At 39.3% G+C, this 12,218-nt stretch overlaps 1 protein-coding gene across 1 annotated transcript; it reads left to right on the forward strand.

Annotated features, from left to right (window-relative positions):
- The first annotated feature begins 874 nt into the window (after positions 1–874).
- On the forward strand, positions 875–12,218 carry igfn1.3 (immunoglobulin like and fibronectin type III domain containing 1, tandem duplicate 3). Its single transcript, XM_079685623.1, has 24 exons — positions 875–1,005; positions 2,984–3,057; positions 3,197–3,319; positions 4,202–4,335; positions 4,484–4,583; positions 4,679–4,720; positions 4,801–4,846; positions 4,938–5,121; positions 5,227–5,340; positions 5,451–5,613; positions 5,734–6,006; positions 6,109–6,543; positions 6,640–6,764; positions 6,855–6,996; positions 7,123–7,416; positions 8,508–8,804; positions 8,900–9,079; positions 9,220–9,348; positions 9,437–9,745; positions 9,842–9,927; positions 10,047–10,239; positions 10,570–10,866; positions 11,387–11,713; positions 11,805–12,218. The coding sequence occupies exons 2-24, from the start codon at positions 3,006–3,008 to the stop codon at positions 11,807–11,809; spliced, it is 4,050 nt and encodes a 1,349-aa protein (XP_079541749.1). The 5' UTR covers positions 875–1,005; positions 2,984–3,005; the 3' UTR covers positions 11,810–12,218.

Raw genomic sequence — 12,218 nt, forward strand, 5'->3', positions numbered from 1 at the left:
AGAAAACTGTAAAAAATTATCAGAAAATAAATGTACGTGAAAAAAATGACGATTAAATAATGTATATATATATGATGATGAACCTTGGCATATGTGTGGCCATGGGCCTTGACACGGCAGTATCAAAATTCATACCACTTGTTCATCACCATGAAACTTTATGTGAATATTTTATGTTCGGTCTTCTTGTATTACCTCTCTGGGCATTTTTTTTTTGGAACGTCAGACATTCGTCCCAAGTTTAGAGTTACTGAAGAAGAGTCAACAGTTGCACCCTGGGTTCATGCCTGAACAGTGCAGGATGACACCTCTTGATTTCAAAGTGTGGTGTTCATTACCATTTTAAATATACTACTACGTAACTTTTTTGCTGTTCTATTCTGGTCAAATGATCCATTAAAAATAGTTGAGGCTGATCGGTATTAGAATCGGTTCAGTCTGTTTTGTTTTTGGGCTTTTCGTCTGATGTGTCCGAAACACTGTCAATTTAGGATAGACTTCTCCCCCCAAAATTATGACCCACTAATTCTGATATTTCTAAACATTTTAAATAACATATCCAACATTTCTAACACAAACTAATGCAAGGAGCTATAACATTTAAATTGAATTGACACTTACCCTTTGGTTAATTGTTGGGATGAAGAACTGGCGGTCTTCATGTGCAATCAGGCTGATGGAGAGGCAGCTCAACCCATGGCACTTCTATGTCACTTCTCATGAGACGTCCCTATTTAATAAGAGCAGCCAAAAGCCCCCTGCTGAAGTTTTGAGGGAGGGATTAGAAAGCTTCACCCCTTCATTTCCACTTGGGCCCCCCTTTTCAGGAATCTATAGCACCTTAGGGCCAACGTGCATAGGAGTAAACCTATACCCGGGGGCCAAAGTGGGTTAGGTTGCTCTCAGTGTCTGTAGAAGACTTTATTGCGTACGAGCCCACACTCAATAATCAGCTGGAAGGTGGCCGGCAACAGACGGCAGAGAAGAGCAGTTCACTTGAAAAAAGTAAGTACATTTACCAAGTACTGCAAAACGCCCTAATATCGTTGGATATTTCATGAAAATGTTGCTCTATACATTTGTTAATGTTGTACATTTGCCAATTTATGCTAATAAGTATATTTGATATACTAATCGGACACTAGTATGTATATATCTGTATCATGAACCTTAACTATAATTGGTAATTAGATAACACTATTTACCGGTAAATGCAAAGCAAAATGTGTGTTGAATGCTGACAGTATTTTAATTGACTTCAGTGAGGCTAAATATAGGAACCAACATGATGAGCTATATTAATGTTATTTATATTTCATTTTCTTGATGGCCATTATTTACTAAGCTTGATGATGGATAATACAACAGGCAAATGTTGGAGAAATATCACAATTAGACCAGCAGTAACTGAGAGTCAAACTATAGAAACATACATATGTGTTTGTAATCATACTACATTTGGTCTTGTACTTTCTTGTTACTGCACATTGCCAGGCTTTGTGAGATATTTTATTTATTTTTTATCCCAAATAAGAAAAAGTACAAGTTTACGATCAGCCATTAAATGCAGCTAAATGCAGAGATTTGGGACATGGATGTGACAGGTTATTCATAAATCAGTTTTCACGCTTGTCACAGCTGTTTTTTCTCCCAGACAAAAATAGTTTCCCAGCAGCGAACCAAGTGTAACAAACTGCTCAATATGCAAAATACGTCATCAAGTGACAACTCTTTTTTTGTATTAGTTTCAATTGTTAAAGTGGCTATCCATAGGATTCAAGAACAAAAGACTGATGTCATTACTATAATGAGATTTAAAGATGTATTAATATACGAATAAAATATGTAAATAAGGGATATTCATACATTTTGTATCTGATCTGATTAAAATCCTTCCTCTCAAGTAAAATCTTGATTGTAGGAAATTAAGAGTACTTAACATATTAAATACATGATTTTACTTTGAATTAATCTTCTTGTCAGTCCAAACAATATGATGCTATTTTGTATGACATCATATTGCTATGCTGATGTTAAGGTATATTAAATACTAAATATTGGCTATGAAGTCTGCCACATGACTAATACGACACTTTTGGGGAAATTATTTATGAATTGATTAAAAATAATTAAGGTGATAATAGATAATCAAAAGGAAAATGTTAAATTAACAGAACAACATGATGATTTATTGACAAATAAGGTGTCCGTTTTTAATCATGGAAGACATTTTTGATTACGTCATTGAAGTAATTCTCTTAAATAAATGTGATAAAGAAAGCATCATCTAATACCAAGATGATTATGACTAATATTACATTTGCAGTCAGCCACTTGCGTCAATTACTTAGTCATGATGGATGAGGTATGTGAGCTACTGCCTGCAAAATTAAGCAAGCCCTCTTGCAGGAATCTACAAACAGAATGTTAAGTATGTTTTGATCACGGGAATCCTTTCATTAATAGCACAGATAAAGTTACCAACTCAGGTATCCGCACACCATATAAGATATAGATCTCACGAAAAGTTTAACACTGATGTAGCACAATCAAGCACACGCCCTAACATCATCTGGCCCTAACCTTATGTTTAATTAGATGGATAAATAAATTGTTTCTCACCACATCTTTACTGTCTTTCAGAGGAAAGGCTTTAATTAAAATGCATCAGCATCTTGTTGTAAAAGCCAGCATACTGCCTTAAGCAACTAGTTAAACAATGATAAGTGATACCCATTACAGATGCAGAACATCCGGATGAGATTTAATGCATGGGAGACAGATGGGGAATTTGATGTGGTCAAGGCGTACTAACAGATTCAGACTACATTGAAACTCTAGGAAGTGTCAGCAGTGACATGGAGACCCTGTTATACAACTCAAGAAACCATCAAAGTGAAGACCAGATATAAAGCAAACGAAAAAGTGTTATCTTATTAATTAAGAATATAGTTTTAAAAGCAAATTGTTTTTGCATCAACAGAGAAGCTGTTGTGAAAATCAAGATGTTTAAAATACGTAGATCTAAGGAGGAGGAGCCGACGGCTCCAGGGCAGGGTAAGTAGTCATCGAATGCAAATAACTGCCAAACAATAAAGTATGTGGAAATGTATTTTTAAAACATGATATAAACTTCAATCAAAGCTGTACTCACAATCTCTTCATTCTTTGTAAATAATGCATCCTTTTATGACAGTGAGAATAAAAGTGAAGTCAATGGTGCCTGGAGTTATGATCACCCAGCATGTGGAAGAACTACCTGAGGGCATGACCAACCCAGATTTCACCCGGAAACCCATTGCTCTAACTATTCAAGAAGGTAAGGTTCTGTGTACCCAGATGCATCAACTGTGTTTATGTTCCTGTTACTCACTGATAGACATGATCCACACAGCTCATAAGATGGTGGAACAGTGTCCAATATGCATCTGCAGTGTTAGATTGCATATGGTGCTGCTAAAGCCTTGAAAACGATCACTTCCTCTGCCCATGTCACACAAAACCGAACATAATGTTGCTGCTAATCGTTGGCATTTAGCAAGCAGTTACTCCTAATTCTCTTTAAATAAAACTCAAGGTGTTTATTTTAATATAGTTCAGGAAGGTGATATAGGATTACGAGTGGTCCCTTGAGACGTACAGTATGTGGAGACGCTTGCTATCGCCAGGTGTGAACTGACATACTTAGAGTTGTGAGTGTCAGATTTGTTAAAGGGGCCCCTTTATGCTTTTTGGGGGTTTTCCATTCCATGTAGTGTGTTGTATACAGTAGGTTTGTGTGCATGTAAATAGTCTGCAAAGGCTGAATTCCCAAAGTTCCTTGCAGAGGGAGTTTCTCTCCCACTCAAAAATTGAAGGGCTTTTTGAACATTAAAGCATGTGAATGTGAGGCGTGTGGCACAGTGGATAGAGCCTTGGTGTTGGGATCAGGAGGTCACAGGTTCAAATCCCACTGCAGTCAGCATGTCGTTGTGTCCCTGGGCAAGACACTTCACCCCAAACTGTGGGGATTGTCCACAGTATGCAAGTATGTAAGTCGCTTTGGATACAAGCGTCTAACAAGTGACGTGTAATATGTCACAGTAGAGGCAATACATAAAAATATGGAACCTGAAAACGAGCATAATAGGGCCCCTTTAATGCCAGGTCTAAACTGTGTACTGTATAAGATATTGCTAATTTCTTGTTGCCATTTCTATAGGAAAATTGGCATTCTTCAGAGCAATTGTTGTGGGCACCCCAACACCAACTGTGACATGGATGAGAAATAATGGGGAAATTACTGAAGAAAGGTACAAAGTCGTGGACGAAGGCGCTGGTGAATATCAACTGCAGGTGAGATCCCTGAACATGTCATGAAAATGTTAGTGATATAACTTACAAGTGTAAGGAAGACTAGCAGAGCAATGAATACATTGGAATGATGAATAAGCTGCCCTTATACTTTATGTGAAAATATTGATCATCATTTATTGATTGTTAGATGCCCGGTGTATCGTCGGACCTAGCTGACACCTACAAGTGTTGTGCCAGAAATGAATATGGAACAGCGTTTGTTACGGTTACGCTCAATGTTATTGAGGGTCAGTTACTTTGTTGCTCTTTTTCCATTATATATTGCATCAAATCAAATTTTAACAATAAATTACATTCGTTTCACTTTACTTTTCCATTATAGTTGGCTTTAAGAAGGCCAGAGCCATGCAAGAATCAAGGACAGGTACATATCTTACATTTAATCTGTAATAATGCAGAGTTACTTGTTAAAATAAAGTATTCATGATTCTGGTTTTGTTGTAGCTGTCAGAGAGACACCCGAAGACTTCAAAAAGGCCTTAAAAAATAAGTAAGGAGTATATTTAAGAATGAGAAAAAATACTTTTTTTTTCTTTCCTAGCCACATATAATTGTAATAATATTTGTCTATCTCTTTGTAGGGTTGACATGGTCGCAAAAGAAGACAAAAAACCTGAAATCGATGAGAAGTTTTGGGAACTTTTGTTGAGTGCAGAAAAGAAAGATTATGAGTCCATCTGTGCTCAGTATTGTGTCACTGATTTCCGTGGGATGTTAAAGAAACTAAGTGAAAAGAAGATAGAAAGGGAGGAAGAGCAATCAAAGGTATGTTTCAGCTTCATCCACATTCAAATATAATCCTTTGTAACCTTACATGCTGTAGTACAAACTCTAAAACCTTTTCGGTTCTTTTCCTCCTAATAACAACAGGTGGTTGAAAGGCTATGTAACCTAAAGCCCATCGAACTGAAGCCGGGTGGTGGCGCAGAGTTTGAACTTGAAATGTCTCTAAAAGACCCTACCAGCAAAATCTTTTTATTCAAGGTGAGATGTTTGCTCTTTTTGTCAATGGTGAAAATATTTAAAAGCACCCAATATCATATTGCGTATTCTAAAACAGGGCACATTTCCTAAATGTTTTTGACGGCTTACAGGATGGAGTTATGGTACCTTTTGATCTCGACACAGAGATTAAGCATGGACTGAAGCAAGTGGGAAAGAAGTTTGTGTTTAGCATCAATGGTGTTGACCAAGACGATGCAGGACTATACCAAGTGGAAGTGGATGGTATTAAGATTTTCTCGACTGAGTTCAAACGTAAGATGTTACACCAAATGTACTACATTTATAGTAAACAATTGTAAAAAAAAAATGAAAAATGCCATGATAAGTACATGAGTTGTTATTATACTAATAATTATTTTGTTTTTCATCTAGCTCCCCCTGTGGACTTCTTGGTTAAGTTAGAAGACGTGAAAGCAGAGGAAAGAGAGGATGCTATGTTTCAGTGTGTCGTATCTCAACCAATGAAAAGGATCACTTGGTTGGGAAAGTCAGTCGCACTGGAGCAGGGGGAAAAATATGACATCCTTGTTTCAGAGGACATGCTGATTCACTCATTGGTGGTAAAGGACTGCCTGGTAGTGGAACAAGGCATTTATGCTGCTGTGACTGGACTTAAATCCTGCAATGCATGGCTTATAGTGGAAGGTACTTTTTTACATATTCTATCTATTTATAACACGAAAATGACCAAATATTGAAAATGTCAAATAAAGCATTAATTGCCTGGTACTCTGTGTTTTTTATTAGCTGACAAAGATCCAGCCACAAAAGGGAAGAAGAAAGTTCGCAAAACAACCAGAGCAGGTGGTGGTGGAGCAGAAATTTTGAAGATTGCAGAGGAGCAACAGGCTAAGATAATGCAAGAGAGAGAGGAGCTTATTGCAAGGGCGAGGGCAGAAGCAGCAGCAGCAGCTGAAGCAGCCGTAAGAGCTGCAGCGGAGAAAGCCGAGGCCGAAGCTAGAGCAAGAGCGGAGGCCAAAGCTAAGGCATTGAATGCAGGAGAAGCAACCACTGATGAGGTGGAAGAGATTAATGAAGAGGGCGAAAAGGTGAAAAAAACAGCTGAGTCCAAAAAGGAAGGAGAGGCTCGTGCTGAACTTGAAGAAGAGGAAGAAGGGGAGCCCACTCAAGAGAGAAGAAAGAGAGTGAGAACAGGCCCACTTGTCCCTGACACAGTTATTGGTAAGCATTTGAACATAGTTATTCTATTCCAAGAACTGCTTTGATGTTTATATACATTTCTGTCCTCGGTTAACAATAAGTCTTATTTCCATTTAGATCCAGGAGTATATTTCACTGCCGGAATGTCCAATGTAACAGCAATCATTGGTATGGATGCAGAACTGGTCTGCAAGCTGAGCAGTGAGGACTGTGAAGCATTCTGGTACAAAGATGGGAAAGAGGTGAGAAAGAGTTGATAAAGGAATAGCTTTCACTATAACCCTCGTATTTAAGCTTGTTTACATATGTGTGTGTCTGTATTTGGATTTCAGATTACAGCTTCAGATGATATCTGTATTGTTAAAGATGGGAATTTCCGCAAACTAATTATCAAAAACTGCAAAGAAGATGATGCTGGAAAGTACCGCTGTGAAGCAGATGGGCGTAAAACAGAAGCTTCGCTATGTGTTGAAGGTACGGTAATCAGAATTAGTTGGAGGTACTCCATATAAAGCAGCCATTGTGAGAACTAGTAAAACAATAATATTTTCTTAGTTCAGCAATTACAATTTCAGTTAAAATAGGTGTTTCTTCTTCTAGATCCTCCAAGAATTAACCCTGATGACCTTACTGAATTTATTAAACCTGTCATAATCAAAACTGGGAAAGAAGCTTCTTTCAAGCTGTCCTTTGTTGGCCGTGAACCCATGAAGATCCAGTGGTACAACGAGGGAGAAGAACTGTTTGAAGAATCCCATACCAGAATCGAGAGTTCTTCAACAAATAGCCGCCTGGTGCTTACCAAGTGCCAACGGAAAATCACAGGAGAAATTAAGATTAAGATTAAAAATGAATGTGGAACGACTGAGGCGATCACGCAGCTTGTTGTTCTAGGTAAGGTTTCTCTGATGCATGTTGAGAGCTGAATCTTCATCACTTGTCTGATGGTTGTTAAAGGTCCCATGTCATTGCCATTTCTACTGATCATAATTCCATTGTTGAGGTCTACTAGAATAGATTTACATTGTTCAATGTTCCAAACTCATATTGGTTTCTCATACAGCATCTCTGTAAAGTATGTGTATTCACTCTCTGTCCTAAACGGCTTGTTGGAGCTCCTGCCCCCCCTCCCATGAGCCCACTGTGCTCTGATTGGTCAGCTCGCCCACTCTGTGCTGATGAGTCCACCACCGTTACAGCTGGACATCAGTGTTTATGTGTTAGCAACCAGAAAATGACACCAGTAAGGACAAACAGATGAGAATGCTGCGTGGGGTCTGGGTGCCGTGTTAGCGGGACGCTGCAGGGCTCGCTGTTCCGCCATTTGAGACTCGAGGAGCGGACAGTGTGAGCTGGATTACTGGTGTAGTTTCCTGGTAGCTGCGTGGGGTCTGCGAGACAGCGATACAATGCGAAACTCAGCCTGAGCACACACGTACACTCCGTACACACACTCACGAGTGTGTGTACAGAGCTCCTTGCAGCACCTCGGCTGAGAAAAGATAAGGCTGAGTAAGTGTGTGTGTGTGTGTGTGTGTGTGTGTGTGTGTGTGTGTGTGTGTGTGTGTGTGTGTGTGTGTGTGTGTGTGTGTGTGTGTGTGTGTGTGTGTGTGTGTGTGTGTGTGTGTGTGTGTGTGTGTGTGCGAAGCTCCGCGGAGCCCCACGGCTGAGAAGAGCTAAGGCTGAGTGATTGCGTGTGTGCGTAGCTCAGCAGCGTTACGTCAGTATGCCCCGGAAGAAAAAAATGGAAAAAGAGAAATCTCCAACGAGGCGTTCTGGGGCAGCATAGACAGGTCTTTTCTGTGTTAGAGTGTTACTCGCTACAGGGTGTACTTTGAGGGTTTGTAACTTTGCAGACCGTTTACATGCAGAAAAAGCTACATAACACACAAGGGGACGGGTAATAACCAGAAAAGCATGACATGGGACCTTTAGCATACGTGGATATGAGTGTTTTTGTGATTTATTATTTGATCCCACTACAGACAGACCAACACCACCCATGGGACCTGTGGATATCATTGAAAGTAATGCAACTTGTATTGATATCAAATGGAAGAATCCCAAAGATGACGGAGGTTCTCCTATCACCGACTACATCCTGGAGCGCCAGCAAATTGGCCGTAACAGCAGGAAGAAGTTAGGCAAGATTGGACCAGAGGCTAAATACAGAGATACTGATGTGGATCATGGCAGAAAGTACTGCTACCACATCAGGGCAGAAACTGATCAAGGCATCAGTGACCTGATGGAGACGGATGACATCCAGGCAGGGACAAAGGGTAAGTCTTCTTTCATGCAGACCAAAATGTATTTAAAGTGTCCTGAAAACAGTAGCCGATACAAAGGCATCTTTTAAATGTCTTCATTCTTTTAGCTTACCCTGGACCTCCTTCAATACCTAAAATTGAAAGTGCTTTCAAAGACTGTATCAATCTTGCTTGGTATGCACCTACCAATACCGGAGGAACCGACATTTTGGGATACAACATTGAGAAACGCAAGAAGGGCAGTAATCTGTGGGGCTTTGTCCACCCAGCCGATCAGCCCATCAGAGGTAAGGCTTGTTAGAAATGTTGACTGTGTTCAAAATGTAATGCATTTATTTGTTTGGATACCTATGTTGTGCGAATGTGAAACAGTAGATTGTTATTTTCTACGTTATAGTCTTATCCATACTTGTTGTCACACCAACAGGGAAAACGTATGCATGTAAGGATGTTGTTGAAGGCCTCGAGTATGAGTTCCGTATATCAGCTATCAACATTTCTGGTGCTGGAGAGGCTAGTGCGCCTTCTGAATTTGTGTTTGCAAGAGATCCAAAGGGTGAGTAATAGGTCGATAAAAACTAAATTCTTATTTTCTCAAAGGCTAATTGCTCAATTTTTTAATGCCTTAATGTTTACACTTTCAGAGCCTCCTGGTCAGGTCATTGACCTGAAGGTGACAGACTCCACATACACCACCTTATCACTGGGCTGGACCAAACCCACGGAAGAGGAAGGGGTCCAAGATGAGGCCAAAGGATACTTTGTGGAGCTCAGACCAGCAGAAAACCCAGAATGGAGTCGTTGTAACTCCAGTCCTATCATTGTTACATCCTTTACTATTATCGGTCTGAAGTCTATGGCCATGTACTGGGTGAGAGTTGTAGCCACCAATGAGGGTGGAGACGGTGAGCCTCAAGAGTTAGACAACTACATCATTGCAATGCCTCCTCCAGGTGAGTCAGTGGAAATTGTGCACATATTGAAGTAAAACAATGTGATTCTATTTCTCTCCATGTAATCACTATTCCAACATTTCACATTTTTCACAGTGAGACCACAATTCACCGACAAAAAAATTAAGAACTTCATTGTAATGAAAGCCGGAAATTCTGCTCGAGTCAACTACAACTTTGTGGTACAGTACATTCTATAAATTCCAAAAGAGTATAAAAACATTCAAATTTGACACTTGCCTTCTGCTCTACAAAAAAGTGAAACCCTGTATCCAAGCTATGTATCTGCTGTTGTTCGCAGGCCTCTCCAGTACCAACTATCAAATGGCTAAAGGACGGTCTTCCTGTCGGCAAGAATGTGACATTGAGCAACACAGACAATTCATCGCAGTTAATGATCCCCTCATCAGAGCGGCAGGACACTGGGATCTACACAATCATTGTGAAGAACATGGTTGGTCAGGAGACCTCAAGTGTTGAGATAAGAGTCACAGGTACAATAAAAATAAAGTTAAACTACTGGCAATAAATAAGAGTAAAATGTGCACAGACGGTTTACAGATTTGCAATGTGATGTGCATTGTTTTTTTGAAAGACCTTTCCTAGAGTTGCTGGTTTTTGGAGGAAGTTTAAAAAATATTTCCAGAATTTAAAGTTTAGGCCTATTAAAGTAATGTTAGGGTGCAATTTCATTTTTAAATCAAGCTTCCTAAAAGAAAGACATTTACCTTTTGTATTCACTTTGCACTAAAAGGGTGCATAGGGTAACAATAATAAAAATACATATAATAATAATAATAATAATCATTGCGACCTGTTTCTAGATGACCCCAAGCCCCCGGGCCCGGTGGAGCTGGAAGAGAACGTGTCAGGAACAGTGACAGTCTGCTGGGATCCCTCTCCAGATGAGAAGAAAGACGACAGGCTGCACTACATGATCACCAAGCGGGATTCTGTGAAGTGTACTTGGCAAACTGTGGCAGACCATCTCTTCAATAACAAGTGCACCATCATCAACATCATGCCAGGAACGCAGTACAAGTTCCGGGTCTATACCAAGAATGACATGGGTCTTTCCGAACCCTCTGAGTCACCATTCTGGGAAGTGAAGAAAACAAAAGGTAGGTTTTACCAAAAGTGATGAAGAATTCGGTGTAGAACTGTAAAGAATAGTTCCTTAATCAAGTAGGTAATCAACCGGAAATCAAAGGGCAACAATTTTGATAACGGCTTAATCATTTCAGCCATTCATAAAACAAATTGCCAAACATTTGCTGGTTTAGCTTCTCAAATTTAAGGATTTTCAGGTTTTTCTTGCCATTTCTAAATCAAATATATTTGGGTTTGTGACTGTCATTCAGATAAAATAAGATGTCCCTTTAGTCTGTCAAAACTTGTTTGGAAAAATTGACATTTTACAAAAATATTATCATAGACTAATCATTCAATTGATCAACTGCAAAATAATTAAGATTACTATAATTTAAAAGTAATTGCTATGAAAAATGTTCTGCGAAATACACTAAATGGAAATTAATCAAAAAAGAGACTACCGTAAATAGAATTTAACATGGGAAGGTGTTTTCATCATTTGGCATTACACCGTGTAAATTGTTCTTTCCTTCTCTTTTTTTCTTCCAGAAACATTTTCTTTAAACCTTCCTGAATCTAAAACGTGCAGCTTCGACACGCCTCCCTCATTCTCTGTCCCACTTAAAAAGCACAACAGTCCAGAGAGCTACGAGTGCTACATGAGTTGTGCAGTGACAGGGAACCCCCGACCCCATGTTACCTGGTACAGGAATAACATTAGCCTGAACACCAACACTAACTACTTCATATCCAACACATGCGGGGTCTGCTCCATGGTGATACTCAAAGTTGGGCCCAATGACGATGGGGAATACATGGTCACTGCAGAAAACTCAGTGGGCAGAGTGGACTGTTCAACCAAACTTGTTGTTGAAGGTAACACACATTCAAATGTATGTGTTGCATTTAAATTATTCTGCTCAGGCTATATGGTTTAATAATTCCCTACTCTCCTTCTTTTTTTCAGATTAGAGTGATGCAGTGGGCTTGATCTTCGGAGGACGCCCGTTTTATTTGAATAATAGATTTACCAGTAAAGGATTTGGCAATTTTTAAAACCTTTTTGTGAATGAATATATTAATGTGTTTAAATTAACCTTGGAGAAGAAATTAAAAACAAAGAAGGACATCTAAAAGCATGGATTCATACTAGATCTTCTTGTTTTTGAGTGTGAATTTTGCCTGATTTACTTACTGGATGCAAAGAGCACTCTAAAAAGAGACATCCGATTCAACAGTAATGATATGCTTATCTTGCATCCAAACATGTTTATTCATTGACCTATTTTTCGCTGAGCTGCAATTGGAGTTTGTTTTCTCTGCTAAGACAGAAACTATGCTGGTTTCTCTGAAGTAAAAACATCTTGGAAAATTGACAGTA

Source organism: Notothenia rossii, assembly GCF_949606895.1.
Source record: "Notothenia rossii genome assembly, chromosome: 5".
NCBI lineage: Eukaryota > Metazoa > Chordata > Actinopteri > Perciformes > Nototheniidae > Notothenia > Notothenia rossii.

Coding starts and splice junctions, on each gene's coding strand:
- igfn1.3 (XM_079685623.1), top strand. CDS start 3,006: ATGTTTAAAATACGTAGATCTAAGGAGGAGGAGCCGACGGCTCCAGGG. Junction 7,417..8,507: donor CACGCAGCTTGTTGTTCTAG/GTAAGGTTTCTC, acceptor ATCCCACTACAG/ACAGACCAACACCACCCATG. Junction 9,080..9,219: donor AGCCGATCAGCCCATCAGAG/GTAAGGCTTGTT, acceptor TCACACCAACAG/GGAAAACGTATGCATGTAAG.